Source organism: Pleurodeles waltl, chromosome 8 (assembly GCF_031143425.1).
Source record: "Pleurodeles waltl isolate 20211129_DDA chromosome 8, aPleWal1.hap1.20221129, whole genome shotgun sequence".
Taxonomy (NCBI): domain Eukaryota; kingdom Metazoa; phylum Chordata; class Amphibia; order Caudata; family Salamandridae; genus Pleurodeles; species Pleurodeles waltl.
The window spans coordinates 1,186,284,638-1,186,307,127 of NC_090447.1; the positions used below are offsets into that span (position 1 = coordinate 1,186,284,638).

At 42.5% G+C, this 22,490-nt stretch overlaps 1 protein-coding gene across 1 annotated transcript in view; it reads left to right on the forward strand.

Annotated features, from left to right (window-relative positions):
- The window catches only part of VWA8 (von Willebrand factor A domain containing 8), a 1,423,713-nt gene that overhangs the window by 304,850 nt on the left and 1,096,373 nt on the right, over positions 1-22,490 (forward strand). Inside the window, exon 5 of the mRNA XM_069205432.1 lies at positions 8,266-8,433. Coding sequence (XP_069061533.1) covers positions 8,266-8,433 — 168 coding nt within the window. The remainder of the gene's footprint in view (positions 1-8,265; positions 8,434-22,490) is intronic.

Below are 22,490 nucleotides of genomic sequence, written 5' to 3' on the forward strand. Positions count from 1 at the left end.
GTGGAAAACCATTTAGCCCCCTTAATTAGTGTCAACATTTCTGAAATCCGTGGTAAAGGAAATTTTTCTACTACGATATTCTTATTCAGGTGGCGCAAATCTATGCATAAACGAATCTTACCATTCGCACGTTTAGCTACCACCACTGGAGAAATCCACTCGGAAGATTCGATTGGTTCAATGATTTTCGCTTCCTTCAACTTATCTAATTCTTTCTCAACTTCACTTCTACTCAGAATGGGAATGTTCCTCACCTTGTGAATCTTTGGACAAGCATTGGACTTGAGAACAATATTATGTTCAAAACCCTCCAAAATACAAATGTTCCCGCTAAAAACCTTAGGAAAAGTTTTTAACATTTCTTTTTCAATGCTCTCTCCCTCATCCACTACCATGACTGGTTCCGAACTATTCGGATCAAGTGTGATGTGCAAATCTCCCTGGTCCTTCCAACCTAGGACTGAAGGTCCCTTCCTTGCTATATATAATTTTCCAATAGACTTCCTGTTCTTAAAAGCAAAAGTAAGTTCCCTGAAACCTAACAAATCTATTTTTTCCCCAGAAAACCCTTCTGGACTAATATCAGGTTTTTGTAAACCTTTATCTAATTTTCCAACAAATTTTGACCTCCACACTTCCTCATTAATTATAGTAAAAAGAGAACCTGAATCAACATAAACTTGAATTTCTATCCCTCCTATGCGCATTAAACATATTGGTTTCTTTTTACTGCAACATGACTCTTCATGTACATTGAAAACAAACATTTGATCCTTGTTTATCAGTTTACTACTCTGCATGACCCTATTGATCTTATCCTCATCTTCACTTGAATTATCACCAACTCCATCCACATACTTCACAGTGTTATTCTTTTTCTTTTTCTTACATACCCTAGCAAAATGTCCTATAACTCCACAAGCCGCACACTTCTGCTTCAATGCTGGACAATATTTATAAGAAGCCAAATGTGAGCTACTATTACAGCGATAACACCTTTGACCATCAAAATTTGATGTCTCTTGATTCTTTCCACTTTCTTTCTTTAATTTACTCACATCCCTATATTTTATTTTGTTAACTGTGTCATCCACAAACTCCTTGTTTTCCATTTTAACTGCCTTCGCACTATGACTTGATAATTCAGCTTTCCTTACAATAGCTAAAATATCGTCCAACTCAGCATCTCCATTAATCCCCAGTCTTTCCTGAATTTCTGGATCACGGGTATGCATTACTACTTGATCTCTAATTAACTGCCCCTGCAAATGATCAAATTTGCAGTCATTCGCTAAAACTCTGAGCGCAGTAACATATTCATCCACCGTCTCACCACATTCTTGTTTTCTCTGAAACAATTTGTATCTTAGGATACCTAAACATACTTTAGGTGCAAAGTAATTATCAAACTCCTTTAACACATTCTCAAATACATTAGTGTCCCCACTGCCACTAATCTTTGTTATGGATTTGTATATTTTTAGTCCTTCAGGGCCCACCGAATGTAGAAAAATCTTTTTCTTCCTTTCTGAACTCATTCTTCCTTCCTCGTCTATAGTCTCTAGAAAATTTAGAAAATACGACTTCCATTCTGTCCATTTCATACATGGACTCGCACCAGCTGGCCAAAATGTCTGTGGAGGCTGAAGGGAAAATTGCTGTGTAGCCATATTGGATCTGTTAACGTTCAAAATTATATATGAAAAGTTTTTTTTTTTTTAATATACAATAACTGGAATGAAAAAATAAAAATAAAAAAAAAATGAAAACAAAAATTCATACAAAACCTAATAAAATAGACATAAATGTCATTAGGAATCGTTCCATGAAATGTACTTGTATAGATAAAGTTCCTATTACAAGTTTCCACTTGTTAAACGCATGTCCAAAATAATCCAAGAAAAATAAAACTCTTTACATTTCGTTTCCTTGCTTGGTTGCTCTTTGTCCTCCAATACAGCGAAACGCTCCAGCTTAGGCTTTAAGTAGCGTTAACAGGTAGCGTTGCCAAAACCTTTCCTTTAATAAGTTAACACGCATGCGTAAGAGCGCGTGCAACGTAGTTTGGATCCTTTCCAATAGTTCTCGCGAAGTAGAATGGTGAGCGCCGCTTCAAATGTCACCAAGGACTAACGGGAGCGCGTGGAACGTAGTTTGGATCCTTTCCAATAGTTCTCGCGAAGTAGAATGGTGAGCGCCGCTTCAAATGTCACCAAGGACTAACGGTAACGCTTCTTTTGCCAACATCCCCATTAAAAATGTAAAGGATGTTAGAACGAATCCGTAGACGAAATACACGTACAATAAGACTGAGTTAATTCTCTAGATATCCCGGCAAGCCTTACCGGTAATGCATACCATTCCTTCTGTGCTGCACAGGTTTCTAACGTCGTTACAACCTCTTCCGATTCTCTCGTCGCCAAAATCTGTAATGTCGGAGTCCTTATATTTGGTATGGAATATTTATTAAGTATTAACAAGTAATAAGGCTTGCCGAATCCACTGCACTGCGTGTCTCCGTGTCTCCTCTCCAACTACTTTTCCGATCTCTCCCCAACTCCTCCAAATCCATTCTCGAATCCGAACGGAGACACGCGATGCAGACACGCGCACAATACAACAACATATTTCAAATAACAACTCAGTATTTCAAATAATTACATACATAACAACACAACAATCATGTACGGGGTACCACTGGGTAAAATCACAAAGCTTGCGGCCCTGGCTCTTCTGATGGCTGTGAAGTGACAACTGCTTCAAACAGCAAATGGTTGAGTTAGTCTCACTCACTATTCCATAACATGATTTATCACCACTGGGCAACTCTAAACACAGATCAGGTCTGTGCAAATCAGTCTGAGTTGTGCTCAAATGGGGATGGTCCAGCCAGTTCTATGTCAGAACATTGTTTGCAAACAGATCATCTGACATAAATATTATATCTTAAAAATCGTTTAAAAAAACTTTGTCCCTCTGGGTGTAGGTTTTCTATTAAGTCCAAAAGAACAATATTTTTGCAAAAGACATTTAGGACACAGTATTTATGCCAGACAATATTCTGACTACAGCATTCTAATACCACACCATCCAGCCTGAATTTCTAGGCCATGGATCCTCCAGGTGAGAACACCCAGGGCGGTTTAAGCCTATTTAGGCCTCATCATTGAGTGGTAGCATGAGTCCAGTTGTACAGTGAGCACAGACCTACATCTGGCCATATCCATCACACTTAGAGTTTCTATTACAGCAAAAAAAAAAGTGACAGACGGAATACTTGAATGAATTTCAGCCACTGGCTAACGTTCGAGGTCACATTCCAGACCATCGTGGTTTGCCAACTGTTAAACTCTAAACAACACACAAAAGGTGACAGGAGGAATGCTTGCATGGAGTCTAACCACTGGCAATCGCTCAGGGTAGCATTTCAATGCACTATGTGTGTTTGATGTGCCACTGTAGCCAAAGACCAGCCATATCCAAATCAGTCTTGGTGCTGTTCCAGTAGAAATAGTCGAGCCAGAGCTGCCAGACCAGCTCTACTCAGATGGAAACACCTGCAGCGCCAGAACAGTTGCAGCCTTGTCATTGGCTTGGTCATTTTCTGGAGCCCAACAGACCCTATAAGGCTGCTGGAGTTTGTGGTATGGAATGTGCGGTGCAGAGGTCTGAGCTTCTGAGCTGCCAGGTACTACACACTAGATATTTGGGGCCTTTGTGCAATGTCTGTCTTATCATGCAGCTGAACTGGAGTCTTAGATTTTACGATTACTTATGACTTTTTTTTAACTTAATCATACATTTTAAGTGAAGTCGTTTTTAATGTGTATTTTTGTTGGAACTGGGATTGGTCCTTTCAGCATGCCTCTGTGTCAGAATATTTAGTTAGGTTGTTCTCTTAATAACATTGACAGTTGTATTGGACTGGCCTTATATTGCCCCTCACACTCATAATGTGCATTTTTATGCATTGATGAGTGTGTTACTGCTGTGTGTTGTTACTTGAAATGCAAATAACGTTTTAAAAAGTCAACCCCAAACATTTATCTTTTCAGGTTTTATGTACTTCTTGAGATTCTTTTTGTTTCTTCAAACTTTTGCAATGATCAATGCTTTTGTGTCATTGCAGTTTGATTACTGCAATGCTGTTCATCAGTGGTTCCCAAACTGTGGTCCGGGGACCCCTGGGGGTCGGCAAAGCCTTCTCAGGGGGACCGCGAGAGCCTAGAAAATTAAAAAATATTAACAAATATTGGTAAACTAGGTCACCAGCTTCCAGTAATGACCTAGCCGGGGGTCCCCGGATTCCCATGATGATTCATTGGGGGTCCCTGGGTTCCATTAATGTTAAAGTGGGGGTCCACAGAAATCAAAAGGTTGGGAACCACTGCTGTTCATCATATCTACCACTAAAGCTAATACTACACATGTAGTTTACCCCAAATGACGCTGACTGAATTATTTTGAACCTATGGCATAGTGATCATATTTGCTCTGCTTTGGTTTCATTTCAATGGTGAAAAAGCAGATAAAGTTCGAGCCCCACTTCCTCTACCATAAGGCTTTATACCATGTTAGTCTAAAATTCCTGGTGTCTCGATTACCCTGCTCTAGACCGAGGCCTCCCTCTGTTGAATATGTTAAAATAAATGGAGAATATTCCCACTGTGAAAAGGGTCAAATTTAACCGGAAATCAATTCATGAAGCCATTTTGTTGATGACTGTTGACAAATGTGTCTCTGAACAAGATGATGTCCTCTCTCATTAGTTCCGCAGGTTGGTGTATGGATTTCTCAGCCTCACTCTTGTAATTTCCATTTCATACTTGATGCATGCAGTCCTTGCTCCTTTCTGCAGCTCCACGAGCCCTTATGGCATACAGGTCACGAGTGCCTAAAAAGTCCCTAAATCTAAACACTGAGTATTTTCCAGCAGTAGTTAATCTAGTTTATCAGTAGTTAGAACACATACAATTCATTTGTTATACTTTCTGGGATCCATGTTTATAATTTCAGAAATACTTCAGGCATTATCTTCACATGTATCCCTCAGCTGGGTTTGGGTTACAGGCCCAACACAGGAAAAACGTGTGCCCAAAATGCTTACCAAAGTATTATCTAAAACTTTCAGTGGGAGAGATGACTCGTTATCATTGATGGAGTTGTGAAAATGATTTATGTTAGCACAGTCTTTAGCTTCAATAACCAGTTGTAGGGCTTGATAAAAGGCGGGCTTGTGATGATGAGCTTATGTTGTAAAGACACAGAAATGAAAAGTCGATAATGATTTCTCCACTTCTGAAATCATCTAGGTTTGACTTAATACACCTTATGTAGAGAGAATTGTCAGAACAAAATTATCGAAGCAGGATAATGTTACATTTCATTTTCATTAGCAGGAGTCCGAGGTACGACTGCAGACCTGCAGTGTTCCAATACATCATACATACTGGTTGAATATCTTATTTGGAGGAGACGGAAAGCATCTCAAACAGTTTCAGGAGTAAGGAGTGTTAGATATGGGGTCTCTAGTTGGCAGTCAGTTTACACCCTGTCCAAGTAGGGGCCGTCCCTCGTCAGTGTAAGGGAGTCACACACCCAAGATAACCCCTGCTCACCACCTTGGTAGCTTGGCACAAGCAGGCAGGCTTATCTCAGAGGCAATGTGTAAAGTATTTGTACCCACACACACAGGCCCACAGTGAAAACACTACAAATGGACACCACACCAGTTTAGAAAAATAGCAAATATTTATCTGAAAAAAAGAAGACCAAAACGAAAAATCCAAAATACACAAGAAAAGATACATTTTTAAAGTTAAAAGGGTCTTAATCCATAGGAATCAATGGATGCATTGTTTTAGCACAAAGTATGCTTAAAAAATAAAGCTGCAGAAGAGGTGATGCATCACAAAAGCAAGTGATTCGTCGATTCCTTACTCACAAGTGGGGCAGTGCGCTGATTCTTCCTCTGATGGGTAGGCAATGTGTCGATTCTTTCCCCTGCAGGAGAAAAATGCATCGATTTCCAGACACGCAGCCTCAGGTCCTTGCTGCGATGTTGAAGATATGATGCCTAGGGTCAGTGCATGGAGAATTCCAACACGCGGTGCGAAAAGTCTGTGTTGAGAACTGCCGCTGCATTCAATTTTCAGCTGCGGGACAGGCGCTGCGTCGGGTTTTCTGACGTGCACATAGCGGTGTGTGGCTTCCCCCCTACAGGTTACCACCTTCCACCTCTAAGGGGCCAGGGACTGGATTTGCCACCACTTAGCAATTCTGGACTCTCATTAGAAAAGCCTAGGCATTGACCGACAAAGTCTTTAAGGTCCCTGCGACTTCACAACAGGAGGCAAGCTCAGTTTAGGCCCTTGGAGAGCCTTGGAAAGGAGGATGTAGAAACCAAAGTCCAGTCCTTTCACTCCCAGGGCAGAAGTAGCAGCAGCCGGCCAGCACAGCAAAGCAACGTGGCAGGTCCTCCTCAAGCATCCATCTCTTCTCCCTGGTAGAATGCCCTCAGTTTAGAAGTGTTCTTAAGTTGTGGGGTCAGCAGTCCAATACTTATACTTATTTCTGCCTATGAAGCAGGCAAACTTCAAAGGAAAGTCTTTATAGTGCACAAGACCCTGCCTGTACCTGTCCTGGCCTCTGACACACTCCAGTGGGCTGGAGACTGCTTTGTGTAAGGACAGGCACAGCCGTGCAAGTCTCAGGTCCTCCCTCCACTGTAGCCCAGGAAGACCCATCAGGATATGCAGGACACACCTCAGCTCCCTTTCTGTTACTGTCTATTCAAAAACAGCCCAACTGTCAGTCCTACCCAGACGTGTATTCAGCAGCCAGGCAGAGGCATAGAATGGTTAAGCAAGCAAATGCCCACTTTCTAAAAGTGGCATTTTCAAACTTACAATCTAAAAACTAACTTTACCAAAAGATGCATTTTTCATTTGTGAGTTCAGAGACCTCAAACTCCAGATCTCTATCTGCTCCCAATGGGGAAATGACACTTAAAAAATATTTCAAGGTAATCCCTATGTTAACATATGGAAGAGATAAGCCTTGCAAAGGTGAAAAATGGATTTGGCAGCATTTCATTACCAGGACATGAAAAACACACTAGTACATGTTCTAACTTTAGGGGTGACTTACATGTAGTAAAAAGGAAAGCTTGGGCCTGTCAAGTGGGTGTAATTGGCAGTTTGAATTGGCAGTTTAAAACTGCACACACAGACACTGCAGTGGCAGGTCTGAGACATGTTTAAAGGGCTACTCATGCATGTAGCACAATCAGTGCTGCAGGCCCACTAGTAACATTTGGTTTACAGACCCTGGGCACCTCTAGTGCACTTTACTAGGGACTTACTAGTATATCAAATATGCCAGTAATGGAGAAAACCAATCACTAACCCAGTTTAGACAAAGAACACTTACATTTTAGCACTGGTCAGCAGTGGTAAAGTGCCCAGAGTCCTAAGCCAGCAAAAACGAAATTCAGCACAGGATCATAACAGGAGGTCATAAGCCAAAAAGACGGGTGAAACCATACTAAGAGCTGACAGGTCTAACAGGGAGAAAGTATTATTGTTAGCCGTGTTCTTGCACAGTGCTCAAAGGGTCCAAAGGATTAAAACAAGAAACTGGTGGTGTTAACAGTTGTGTATGACATGGTAGCCTTAATAAGGATTTCGGTGGGTTGGGGAAGCTTAATCCTGCCTAATTTGCCTAATGGTATGACACAGTTTATTTAAAATAAGTTTTCACTAAAATGTGTTTTAAACTCATGCATTTCTTGTGAAGGTGATAGTGAAAACCACTTAGAGATTTAAACCTGAAGGCAATTTAACAAATCCAATAATTCACATGCATAGATTTTGGGAACTGAGTCTTTGCACCGTTTTTACTGGCTCCCGTTTTTAGGGAGCAAAGTAGATAAGAAAATACAAGTTGAGGCCATGGAAGAGGATGAAGGGGTACTTGGTCTTTTGGCTGCTTGCATCAGCTCTTAGCAGACATTTTTAAATTTCTTACTCTGAGAACCTTCCTTCTGCAACCTTTTTGAGGACTTTTCAATAGTTCTAATGTAAATATCTTTATACATGGTACTAATTTACCTTAAGCGACCATGCGTACGTTTTTGTTATTTTTTATGCCCTTTAGTCAGCATGACCTATTTTTTAAGGAGGCCGTGCTTTGTTGTTTTAATTATTTTCCTTATTTGTATTGTATTCATCTTGGTCTAATTGTCTATCCCTTCATTGTTTCTAGTGTGCTGTGCGTGCAGCTACTGAAGGAAGGATCCTGCTGCTGGAAGGGTTGGAGAAGGCCGAACGCAATGTCTTGCCAGTGTTGAACAATTTGTTGGAGAACCGTGAGATGCAGCTTGAAGATGGGCGTTTTCTCATGTCTGCTGAGCGTTATGACAAACTGCTAATGGTAAGTAATGTCATTCTTATGTTTAACGTTTTTGGCTTTATAGTTATCAGTTTGTACACTGTGTAATGCAAGGAACTCTCTGCTGCATAGAGATATTTTTGTAGGTTACATAATTTATGTTGTAAGAATGCATTTGGTCAGAATCTGCTTAATGTTTGCTAACGGTTTTAAATAGCAAGATTATGTTAATAGAAGCTGGTACCATGAGCTACTGTTGGCTCTCCAAGAGCCTGTCCTGTAAATATCTGGCCTTCTATTTTGTCTAGGATATTTTAAAGATTTTTAAGGTGTGATTGGCTTCTGGATCCCAGTAGGTATGCTCAAGACATTCTCTGAATGGATCCTGACTGGCCAGCCACGAAAACAGCAATTTTCCCGCAACAGTTTGATATGGTGGGTTCCTGGTATTTTATAGGATAGCAAAGTGGCATATCAGTATCATGTATAACTGGAACTATATCCGCCCCCAATAAACTCTATTTCACACATACATTAATCACAATGAGCACACAATGGCCAAAACAGAAGAGTCTCTATATGCGTCAACTTCAGTGTCAATAGTGGGGATAATTCTTCATGGAAGCCCACAACATTTCAGTGAACAGTCTCTTCCATCTGTACATGGCAAGCCCAAACTTTCCCTAAAGATCCTGTGATCGAGTCTGTATTCAGAATGAAGAAAGGGCCTACAAAGATATGTCAGACTTTGAAAGTAAAAACACCTACTGCTTTCCTGTATCACTACAATTCATTGCCTTTCTTTCGACTTCTTCATTGTCTTCAGAAGATCATCTGCTTTTTGGGCCCCAAAAAGATATAATCTTTGTTCATCATGATTCACTCTAAATTTGCTGATTAAAACTTCTCCCATACTAAGAATATTTTTGACTGCATTCAGGTTCTTCCTCTTCTTTGTCTCTGGCACAAGGCCCAGGAATAACAGGATACTTTGATCTTCGCACTGAAGGTCCCCCTTCAACTTTGCAGCTTATTTGATTCTCGCTTTGTCTCTCAAGTCGTTTTCATTAAGTAGCTTTTTAAAGGGAATAATTGATTCACTTGTATTTCATTTAAACATCAGTCATTGTTCAGTGGACAATAATTGCTCTATGCACCCTTACTGTAAATAAACACAGAGTCAGAGTGTGCTCTTAATGTGTGGTAAAAACTGATTTAATCATTAGGGCTTATGAAGTTTGCACAAACGTAGTGCTCAGTGCTCTTTGTGAATGCATATTGGTGAAGAAAAAATGAGAATTTTGTACTTACAGAGGGTTGCAAATGATACTTAGATAACAAAAGATGAGACCAGTTTAATGGGATGTCGCAACAAGGCATACATCTTAAACACTAGATCTGTGGTCTAAATGCAGTTTTGTTAACACCATTTAAACCCTTTGGATGATATAGCAAGTCATCATCAGGACAGTGTAATGATAGCGCACAGTGCTGTAGCTCAGCAGGGATGATACAAATAGTGGTGTACAGCAGGAGCGGCTTGCGTGGCCGGAGGGGTGAGGGGGTGCGAAGGGGTTTGGGTGAGTGCGGGAAAAAATAATGAAAAAGATAATTTTAAAAACGTACCCGCTTTGCTCCCTCGCCAGGCTCCTCTCCCGTCGCTGCTGCAGGCACAGGCTCCCGAGACGGCCTGCCAAACACACATTCGCTCTGAGGGGAGTGCACAGTGCACTCCCCTCAGCTCGTCACCCCTAATGCCCCGCCCCTTTTACATGGAAAGGATAATAAATAGAGTTTATTATCCTTTCCATGTAAAAGGATTTGCAGCGGTTGCTGCTGGCGGGTGGGGTGACGCTCCTCCGCCCATACAGTGGAGCCACGCCTGGTGTACAGTACATACCTGGAAGAATACAGGACTGATACTGTAAGTCATAGCACGGTCTCTGAAAACAGGGTCATAGGCCACCTGGAAGTAGAAAAAAAGCAAAAGGTTTGCTTCAATTATCAAACGTATGCAACAGAAAGAGAGAATTATGCGAGCGGTGGAGGTGAAACACTCCTGGGGTGCACTATTATTCTCAATATTGGAATTAATCAAAAAAGGGTCCCCAGGATTGAAAAAGTAATAATGAATCCTCGGAATTAAAGTTGCTTATAGTTAATGTAATACCAGTGTTAACAAAAGTTAAGCAATCATGAACTCGGGTTTCCAAAGTAGGGACACTTAGGTCCTGGCTGTAGTTGGGCCCCTGCACTGGTTCACAGCTAGGACAGTCAACAGTGCAAACGTCACTGTCCAGTAGATTGACTGAACTGGCATGTATGGGATCAACACTGGTTAAAAAGGATAATGTTGACAGCACAATGGCAACTGAGGTCATGAGCCCGGGGAACCCAAATGTACTGAGTCCTGGCCTCAATAAAAATGTAGAAGTTATTTAGGACTATGAATGAAGAAATATAGATACCAAGAAATAAATTAAATGTTACTCAAGACAAGACAGCCTGATGTCCTTCTTCTTACTGTATATAGATGAAAGAACGTTCTAGTAGAGGCTAAGGGACTTTGCTTTGTTTGAGATTGAGATACGTATCTACATATTTGGGCTCTTCCTCTTTGTTAAAACAGTGTCCATGATCAGTTTCAGTCACACAAGAAGTCCCAGACCTCTGATCTGGTATTAGGTTTTCTAGGATTTCCATCTTATATGTTAAGGATTTGATCCCTCTGATGATTTTTGGCCAACAATAATAATGATTTTATAGACTGGTCCACGTTGCGGTCCAGCAGTTTCCTCTGTTTTACCCTTTAGGGTGCCAACCCTTCCCCTCTCATTGGTGAAGTTAGATTAACAAATTTGCCATTCAGGGAGGATATGAAGCTTTCAGTTCTTTCTAAGGCAACACTTATTTGAGCTCTGTTTTGTGTCTTAGTTGCTGTAGGTCGGGTTAGGACGGATTTGCTCTTTTCTCTTGTTCTTCTCTATGAGCAGTGCCGAAGGTCTCCACAGGCTCCATTGTGTGTTCCACAATGAAACTAATTGGTAGGTGATAACCATAGGTGTGGTTAGGAGACCTGACTCCCAGTATACTTGTGCTCCATATTGAGCTTCAAATAATGCAGCTATGTTGGATGACTGCTGGCCACGCCTCATACCCAAGATTTCTTTGCATGCTCTTGGTCCCAAAATCCAGTCACAGGAAAGCAGTGCAGGCTGAGCACACGTACCACTGTTCTACAAATGATGCATGCTGTAACAGTCCATTATGTCATTCACTAGGCACTGTCAATAGAAGTGGATGGACAGGAGAGAGAATTTATATAGAACAGTTTACGTAATTAGTAATCATTAGACACTTTCCTCTACTTTCCCAAGTTATTATAGGTGTTTTTTGTCAACAGGTATACTTGAGCTCAGTGAACGGAAAAATCTTTTAAGCTCTTTGACATTCTAGTTTATTGTCCTTCCTATTGTCAGTTAGTGGAGGGAATAACATTTTTGTGACCTGGCCAACGTGTGCATGGGTATTCTGAGAATAATTGACTTGTAGATATTAGTTGGAGAGGGACTCTGGAGGTATTTATTATAATTCTCAAGTCTCTAGATGTTTCCTCAGAGGTGCATTTATGGTGATTGATGCAACTCCTCAGGGTTTTCTGCAGTGCACTGTCTTCTGTTATGTCAACAAATGACTCGATCCTTTACTCATAGGCTATTGGCACAGTTAAGCCGTGAGTTTTCAGGGAATTAACATTTCTGGATTTATGGCTTGGTGGGATTTGGGGGAGGGGAGATATTCCTCAGTTCAAATAACGAGCCAACCTAATTATGTGTTCTTGTCCCTGTGGTTTAAAGCACATTGGGTCAAACCACTGGCATGTGATCAAATGTTGAGGGTTATTTTCATTTGTCAGTGACTTTTGGGAATAAAAGAAATCAGTCTTTTTTGATTGAGCTAAAAGCAGTTTTGTTCAAGCTACACTTGAACATGTTTTGTGATTAAAAACTGCTGTGTGTTCCTGTCCACCTCGAAAACGAGTGCTGTGTGGCCAAAACGTGATTTGAAAGAAAATCATAAGAATCTGCTATTCTCAGTGGCTGTTTAATTTGATGAGGACCAGTGATAGAGGTAATTCCTTGCAACAACCTAGTTCAAGATTAGTGAATGATTGTAGTGAAGTCCTCCTCTGACCTATTTGCAGCTTCCTTGCGTGAATGATAAACATCATTTAAGACTACGGAGGGTGCTGGCCACTTCTTTGAGTATACATTCCTATAGTAACTCATAGGCCAGTTTGGTTAGTTCTGGCTTGGCAGTGAACCTTTCTTCAAGGAAATAGCAGTGAGGTGTGCCTGCCACGTCAGAGCTAGAAAACCCAGTTTATTCACTCAATAATGCCTTTCATATATAACCCTGGATCTGGTACTCTATCCCTCTCCATTGGTCCAAGACCTATAAACTAACCAAAGAAGTATCTGCCTACAAAACAGATAATATTTGTTGTTGGTCAGCAAAGGCCACTACTGGGCGGCCACTTTGCTTGTAGGCAAAATCGTTGGACGTCACATGCACACACGCCCTCGCGCACCCTCTGATAGGTTACTTATGGGGACCTAGAAGGCTTAACATCTTTTTTTCTTGATGAACATTCTGTGGCGTGTTCATATGGGGTAACCGAAAATTGTGAACTCTGATGGACACTACTAACTGCAGATTCATCACCATGTGACTATCCCCAGGGTGTCCGATTGGATCCGTAAACATTTTCAGCATAGCCCCTGCACACCAGTAGGTGGTGGTGATGATCTGCTTCACGTTAAATCCACTGCATCCTGGAAGTGACAACCAGAGCCATACTTAGAAGCCACCGATGAGTCCTAAAGTAAGTTCCTTTCTTTCCGCTTCTTCAAATGCATTTTTGGAGATAGCTTCTCTTTTCCTCCTCTGTGGTGAGCTTTATTCGCAAAGTTTTGCTTATGTGTAATGGAAATGTCAACTCTTAGACCACAGACTGTAAGCCTTGCAGGAATTGTTCATAGCAAACGGATAGGACAGCTCCCCAAGATGTTTATTTCTGCTGTCTAAGGTTGAGAAAGCGTGCCCTGATGAATCCAAAGGTTATCCTGGACCCCAAAGCTAAGGTGTATGTCACCGAACAGTACCGGAAATAGTGTAAAGGCTGCTCCTGCTCAAAGTCTAAGACTCAGACTCTTCCAGTTTTCTGGGTGTCCTGCAACAGATCTTCATTGCACTCCAAGTCTTCAGGGAGATCCGCGTCGGAGAATAAGCATAAGACGTCCAAGCAGATTCCGTCTCAGCCTCATCACTGTCTCTTGAAGAATTTGACAGGACGTCAAAGTGCTCCATGGTGTCGTTCCCCTTCTACTGATGAACTGATTTGTCAACTGAACTGATCCTGATGCAGCCTGTGTTCCCAGGTCCATCAGCGTTGCAGTGACAGATCAGTGTTTAAAGACACCATGCGTGATAGCATGAAGCCATTTGTGGCAGCACAGTGCCGGTGTAGGAGGCTCTGCTCTGAAGCCTGCGGCCGGTGAAATTAAACATTGCCGCGCCAAATGCCAAGGCTGTTGGTCTTAAATGCACCTTTTGCCTCTTTAATCCTCTACCAGCTACTACATACATGCAACCCTTCCGATTTGGACGTGAGACTACCGATTTCAATGCCATTCTCCCGAATCCCGATTCCTGCATGCGGATACCGAGTCTACCAAAAATAAAGTGTTGATGCCTGTCAGGCTGCTCCAAGAATTACCTCTGACATCAAAGGTTAAGGCTTTGTCCTTAATTCTTTTTTTTTTTTTGGTGCGGCGGTAGGTGGGGAGGGGGAATTAGAGCGTGTGACAGGGCTCGACATTGTCTTTAATTCTTTGGGGGGGAGTAATTAGACCGACAGGGCTCGATATTTTATTGTTGGCAGTTCTACATAGCGCAAACAAAAAAATTCGTATTCTGTTTTTGTTTGCTCTATGTTATTAAACTGCCAAAAATGAAATAGTGAGGGTCTTTCAACATATACCAATTGACCGGATTTAGCCAGCTTGCCTCTGCATCAATAAAAAGTCACAGGGGAAAACACATTCTCCCGACTATTTTTTTGTTCTATTTTTTAGTTAATATTTCTCGTTTGCCTGCTTTAAAATGTTGGCATGTATAACACATCTTGCCTTTTTATCTCCCTCTTGCAGGTTACTACTTTCTCCCTTTGTGACATGATTTCCGTCTTCCCTTTCCTACTTTTTCCGATGTGCATGTTTTTCCCCCTCCTTCTCGGGAAATGTCTAATGCAGAAAAATAAGCACCGGTCCCCAAAAATAGGGACCAGTGGCCCCCACCCGCAATCACCTGCTCAAAATAAGCAATGCCGCTGTCCACTTTATAAGTGTATATAACATTATAATGTCATTGTGATGATCTTTAACAAGTATTGATTTTCACTGCTTTCAAACAACTTTTGGTTTGAATACACATTACTGCGATAGTTAACGGATATTTATCTGTTTAAAAGTACTGTTCTTTCAAGCTACCACTGGGTTTTAAATCACATTTTCGTGATAGTGAACTTATCTGCAATCTTCCAGCTTTGGATTCAAGAGATCCCTATTTTTAATTTTTAATATATATAATAGCTAGAGTGGCCAACCATAGGCGACTTTTGTTTTTACTTAAGCATTACTTTTATTCTAAACATTGTTATGTGCCAGTGTATGCTTTTCTGCAACATCAATAACCAAGTGCTACATAATTTAGGCCCACAATTATCTGCTTAAATTGAAGTGTATAAGTGACTGCAATTCAATTAAAATGTAATGAAACAAGATTTGTTTTTAATTTAGTTTCATCTAAGGAGCAGAATGGGGACATCAATTTTAACTCATTAGGTAGAATTGATTGAAATTATGGAGAACATGCCTTCTTGTTCACCTTGCTAATTAGATAATGCCACTAAAACTGCCCCCACCTCCCCTGGAGCCATCCTGCGTGCTATTATTAGCTTATTAGACTTCTCGCTTGTTAAACCTAATTGCAAGTTGCCCAAGTTTAAGGCATTATTTATTATAGAAAGAACAGCCTACTCTTATTTTTAATTGTTTATGTGAAACCTAAGCAGTGGATACTCGTTTTGTGCCAGACGCCACTCTATTAGCGGACAAATAGCAGGCAGGGTAAATGTGTTACATTGGATGGATTTTTAAGAAAAACTTTGCGTTTGGGACGTAGTTCTCACGTATCCTTTTATTTCAAATTAGCATGGACTACACCTTCGAGTCAGTTTACTGCCTATGCAAAATATACAAACATCAAATGACACGCTCAATCCCGACTGACCTTCAGCTGAAATCACATTGCATTTGTTTAGACAAAAGACAGAAAATGGAGGAATGTATTGGTAGGCAGGATCCTTCCAAATAATGTGTGTTATGCACAGTAGCAGACATCATTTAAGGAAGGAACAATATCTCCCCTTTACATACCAGCGCGAAGACTCATGGAAATTGTCCATCTGCAGGATACCCATCTAGCGTTTTCTTTTTATAGTATGATGTGCATGAACAGTTACTATTTTTTGTTCCTGTTACAGTTACTGTTCCATCGGCAGCTAATGAGATGTTCCTATGTTCAGTTTAGATTGAGAGTGGATTTAGAAGAGGGATGATATCATGGTTAGAAGTGCTTTTCAAGGGTTGTTCATGCCTAGCATTACTCTATGCTAGTACAGTCTTACCTAATGTTGTTATTCATAATGATAACATTGGACTTTGTAATAGCCTCCGAGGGCTGTAGGCCAATCTCCTGGGACCACCTTTGATGTGAGGCAGCCAAACAGTGATGATGGACCCATTAGAATAAGACAATTAGGCTCTCTTTTTATAATAACCACATTTTATTGTTTTTATTGACCATGAATCAAAACAAGAAAAACAAACCAAATAGTGCAATCACAATTGCAGAATGCATTGAATGCAGTAAAAACAAATAAATGCATTACATTACATCAATTATTGGTCAGATTGTAATAGGACCACCAATCCCCCCAAATCTTATGGTGGTTATGTGGGCAACATCTCACTGTGTCTCGATGTTCTTGTCACCAGTCGATTTAGTCACACTTGCTTTTCTCATAACTGATCTACTACCATGGATTGCTGTTCATACCTATGTCTGCCAATTCCCTGTCCCATTCCTATACCCTGGTTTAAACTGTCTACCCTTATAGCATTTGATTGTTTCTGGTCACATGATATCAATACAGACATTAGGTCACTCTTTCTCTCCCTAACATCCTATGAGAATGTCAGGTTTCGGGAGTTAGTGGCTGAGTGCCAAATCCTCATGTTTCCTGGCATCTCCAAGACTGTACTTATTTGTGTATAAGATCAGTCGCATGTGATATGTATTGCAGCCGTTTTTGTTCATATTTCGAAATGTCATTATTTTAGTTTACCAGACAAAAGGTGCCCTGCACACAAGAAAACATAGCACCATATAATTTTACAAGGTGAATATCTGGGAAGTCCAGGAAGGGGTCGTTTGGTACGATCATCAGTTTGTTTGTCCCAAAGTGCCTTAGGTGTTAGCCATTTTGCCTGAAATGTGCATAGCACCACATCAGCAACGTTCGGGAGAATGAACTCACCTGACACTACACTAAGCTTTGTTTTCTTTCCAGGAAGTGCCCACGATTAATTCTTTGGCAGTCTATTTCCTCTCATGGTGCTCACAATCGAATCTACTTTGTTAGTGATCACCTGACAATGCATTGGCCCTCACAACAGGCTGAACTCTAAACATAATCTTAAACTTCTCTCTAACCTCTTCCATGACCCATGCATTTTTTAATAACTTTTGTCAACTTTTATGCCTATTCTACTTTTGGCTATTTTTGTACTTTCTATTTTTTGTCTTTACTTCTTTTGTTTTTCGAACCTTTTTTTATTTTTATACTATAAACCATGAAAATTATACTGTAGTTATGAGGTCAAAGACATCACGATGAATAGAAAGTCTTGAAATCTTGCCATGTCTATGACGGGACTGACTGTAGATCTTGATTTCATCTGTCCGTACATGTAGGAGACTAGGCACACTGTGCAAGGGCTCCAGGCAACCACACATTGGTTTACAGGGGTAAAAACTAGATCACCTAATGCTCTAATTTGTATGATAGCATGGTTGAGCAGTTATGCCAATCTTGGAGAAGTACAAATCATCTGGTGTACTCACAGAATCAATCTTACATCTCACACACTCAAAGGAATAACTCCCTCCTGATCCTTTTTCAGTCCTGGGTGGACTGTTTTTCTTGGTGTCCGAAGTCAGGTGACCAAAACCCAGGGTAATGGTACGATTCAGCCACCAGAGGGCTCAGTGCAACCAAACCTGGCATACTAGCAGGGTTTGTCCTTGCAGTCTTTTTTTGCAAAGTTTCCACCCGCTGTGGCATTCGGTTCCAGAGTTAGCATTCGGAAGTGGTCCTCAGTGGCCTGTTGGTTCCTTGTGGATTTAGAGTGGTTTCTCCACTCTGGAGGGAGTTCTCTGGCAATTTGTGAAGCCTACAGGTCCTCTGGAGTTCTCTAGAGTTTTCGCAGTTGTCCAGCAGCTCTTCATTAGCGATTGTCAGGTCCTGGGTGCAGCACACAGGGTTTGGCACCTTTTCTTTGTTGCAGCAGGTCCACAGTTCTTTTGCCTTGGATCTTCTTGGTGCTGGTCTTCTTCTGATCGTCAAATCTGATTTCTTGGTCTAGGAAAGTCCACTAAATACCGTATTTTGTGGGAGTTTTAGGGAGAACCTGGTAGTGTCCAATGGGTCATCGACCTTAAGGTGGCTACAGCCACTAAGTGACCACTTCCTGGGGGAAGGGCTCACTTCCCTGTACCCGATTGGCTATTTTCCTTCCATCCAAGATGGAGGAAAATGAAATGGAGGGTCGACCTCGCAGGCAACACCTTTGGGATGGTGCATGCCAGGTGGGGCCATTCCTCCTATCCTTTGTTTGAATTTCCCGCTGTTGCTCCCACCAAAAGTGGGGGTTTGCAATGGGGGAGGCCATCGGCTGCTAGCAGCAGGCCTGAGGGTCATGTTTCAAAGCCAGCAAGTCCTTTGAAGCTCGCCGCCAGGGCAGTGCACATTCCTTAGGGAGGGGGCGTTAGCACCTCCACCAAGGAAGGGCTTTGTTCTGCAACCTAGAGAGAAGGATCTCTCGCCTCTAGGTTGTAGATTGGTGTCTGGTGGTGGTAGGCTGGATAGGACCAGTCAGGAACCATGCCAGGGTAGTTAACTTTGGCAGGGGACACCTCTAAGGTGACCCCTGGGTACATTTTATCCTGAGTTGTTTGATACCAAACAACCCAGGTTTCAGAGTGGCCATCATGTACCTGTGAAGCTCGTATTGACCAGTGTCCAACACATGTATTAAAATGGCTGCTCCGTTCACTCACTATGTCCCAGGTTTGGCAAGGACACAGTGGGGGCATATTGCTCATGCAGCTATGCCCTCACATACATTATAGTGCACCCTGTCTTAGGGCTGGAAGGCCTGACAGAGGGGTGTCTTACCCATAGTGCTTGCAGTGTAGTGGATAGGGCACACGGGCAGTGTGCCATGTCGAGTTTGTGTTTTAGGCTTGCTCTAGAGTACTCAGCCTAAAATGGTAGGACTGGGTCCAGCTGGATATATGGCCTTAGAGGGTGGCGCAATCAGCGCTGCTGCCCTCAGGGGCCTACCCTTAGAACCCCATACCCTGGGTATCTAAGTTCCTTTTACTAGGGATTTATAGTGGTATCTAAAGGTGTCTTCAATTGTGCCAATGCATCACAACAGTTTAGGGAAAGAGCTCTAACCAGGGGAATCTGGTTAGCAGGGGCCCTGGGCACTAACAATTTTTAGGCTACATCATACACCAGCCAAAAAGTGGGGGCTAACCAAGTCAAAAAGAGGTCTTTCCTCACACTCCCAAACCCCAAATGAAAGAGGATGAGACTACCCTTTCCCTTGTGAGTCTTCATCATCTAAGTGGAAGATCCTGGAACGACTGTGTTCCACTTGAAAGTCACCCTTCATCTGTTGTAGCCATCTGAGAGGCCTATGGTCAGTCTGAACTATGAAGTGAGAGCCAAACAGGTATGACCTCAGCTTCTTCAGGGCCCAAACCACACAAAGGCTTTCCTCTTTATGGCACTCCAATGTTGTTCCCTAGGGAGTAGTTTATTGCATATGAAAGCAACTGGCTGGTCATGTCCATCATTTTTCTGGGAAAGGACTGCTCCAATCCCCATTTCAGAAGCATCTGTTTGGACTATGAATTGCCTGAAGAAGTCTGGTGTTTCTAGGACTGGAGTAGAGCACATAGCATTCTTCAGAGTGTCATAGGCCCTTTGACAACTCACTGTCCAGTTAACCTTTTTGGGCATTTACTTGGAGGTTAGTTCTGTGAGAGGGGCAACTATGGTGCTATAATTCTTCACAAATCTCCTATAATACCCAGTTAAGCCAAGGAATGATCATGCTCTGGGTTGTGGCAGTTTCCTAAGCCAGAATGGTCTGTACCTTGGGCTGAAGGGGTTGCACTTGGCCTCCACCAACCAGCTGGCCCAAGTAAACAACTTACCCCTGCCCTATTTGGCACTTACTGCCCTTGATAGTGAGGCCTGCCTTCTGCAGAGCCTCAAGAAACTTCCCTAGGTGAATCAGATGATCCTGCCAGGTGGAACTATAGACAGCTATGTCATCCAGGTAAGCTGCACTAAAAGATTCCATTCCAGCAAGGACTTTGTTCACCAACCTGTGGAAGGTGACAGGTGCATTCTTTAATACAAAGGGCATAACAGTGAACTGATAATGCCCACTAGGAGTAGAAAATGCTTACCTCTCTTTTGCTCCTGGGATCTGGCCAATCTGCCAGTACCCAGATGTTAAATCAAAAGTACTCGGATGTTTGGCTGCCCCTAGTCTGTCTATGAGCCCATCAACTCTTGGGATTGGGAGTGCAGCAGTTTTGGTAACAGAGTTGAGGCCCCTGTAATACACACAAAACCTAATTTATTTGTTCTCTCCTTTGGAGTGAGGCTCGGGGACTAACGTTACTGGGCTAGCCCAGGGACTCTGTGTTCAATGACACCCAAATCTGGCAACTTTTTGACTTCTGTTTGGATGCTCTCCCAGACATGGTCTGACTGTCTGTATATTTTGTTCTTTACAGGCAAGCCTTCTCCAGTGTCCACATCATGGGTACACCACTTTGTTTTTCCAGGGGTCAGGGAGAATAACTCAGCATACTGGTTGAGGAATTGCCTGCACTCAGCCTGCTGTTGTTCTGTGATGGTGTCTGATAAGACCGCACCATCCACAGAACCATCTTGTGGGTTGCTGGAGAGGAGATCAAGGAGAGGCTCACTTTCATCCTCCTGTCCCTCATCTGTAACCATGAGCATGGTCACATCAGCTCTGTCATAGAAGGGCTTTAGGTGGTTGACATGAATAATTCTTTTGGGGGTTTTGCAACTGCCTTGGTCAACTAAATAAGTGACCGCCTCTTTTCTTTCAAGTATGAGATAGGGCCTACACCATTTGTCCTAGAGTGCCCTTAGAGCAACAGGCTCCAACACCCAAACTTTCTGCCCTGGTTGGAACTCAACCATAGCAGCTTTCTGGTCATACCAGAGCTTTTGCAGCTTCTGGCTGGCCTGAAGACTTTTGCTGGATTTCTTAATGTACTCAGCCATTCCTGAACGTAGGCCAAGGACATAGTCACAATATCCTGCTTGGGCTCTTTGAGAGGCATCTCCCAGCCTTCCCTAACAATGCTTAGTGGTCCCCTAGCAGGGTACCCAAACAAAGGTTAAAATGGAGAGAAACCTACTCCCCTTTGTGGCACTTCCCAATAGGCAAACAGCAGGCAAGGAAGCATAACATTCTATTTCCTTCTGAGCTTTTCAGGGAGTCCTCCAATCATCCTTTTTAGGGTCTGATTAAATCTTTCAGCCAACCCATTTGTTTGAGGATGGTATGGGGTGGTGACTTTTTAGGTGACTTTATAGGTCACCCTACATTTCTTCCACATGCAGACATGAAGTTTGAACCCCTGTCTGATACTACCTCCTTAGGGAACCCTAGCCTGGTGAAAATACAGTGGAGGGATTTTGCAACTGCAGGTGCAGTAATGGACCACAAGGGGTATGGCTTCAGGATATTTAGTAGCATGATCCACTACCACTAGTATGTATCTGTGTCCTGAAGCTGTTTGAGGGTCAAGTGGGCCAACAGTGTCAACCCCTATCCTTTCAAAGGGTAACTTAACCACAGGTAGTGGCATTAAGGGGGCCTTTAAGTGTCCACCTGCTTTGCCAGTGGCTTGGCAGGTAGTGCAGGACTGGCAAAAGTCCTTCACTTTTTGGGACGTTCCTGGCCAATAAAAGTGGTTAACTAACCTACTCCAAGTTTTATTTTGGCCCAGGTGCCTAGCTAGGTGAATGCCATGAGCTAGAGTGGAGAGAAAGTCTCTGAACTGCTGGGGCACTACCACTTTCCTGTTTGCACCAGGCTTGAGGACTCTGGCCTCAGTGTACAGGAGCCCCTCCTCACAGTAAACCCTGTGGGTACCACTGACATTTCCTAGTTTTTCCTGTGTAGCTTGCTGTCTCAGGCCTTCAAGAGTGGGGCAGTTCCTCTGCCCCTGGCACAGATCTTCCTTGGAGGGTCCCCCTGGGCCCAAGAGCTCTGGATGGTAAGGCCCAAGCTCTGCAGACTAATTTTCCTCCAAGAAGGGTGAATCCTCTTCCTGAAAAGATCTGTTGTGAACCTTGTGTTGTGAATCTGTTGTGAACCTGGTCCCCCAGTCATATTGCCTTTTCTGTTGGGAGACTGGTCCACTATTTCAGCTCTCCTTTTTCCTTCTGATGTGTGCTCTGTGCCATGGGTCTTCACTTCTGCTTCAGCCTAGGGGGAATGCTCCAGGTCATTTCCAAGTGGGCAATCTACTGGGATGGATAAGGACACAACCACGTCTTTTTGCCCTACTCCTCCTCCCAATCAAAGGTTACCGTAGCCATGGGATCGAACTTTTCTCATTGTCAG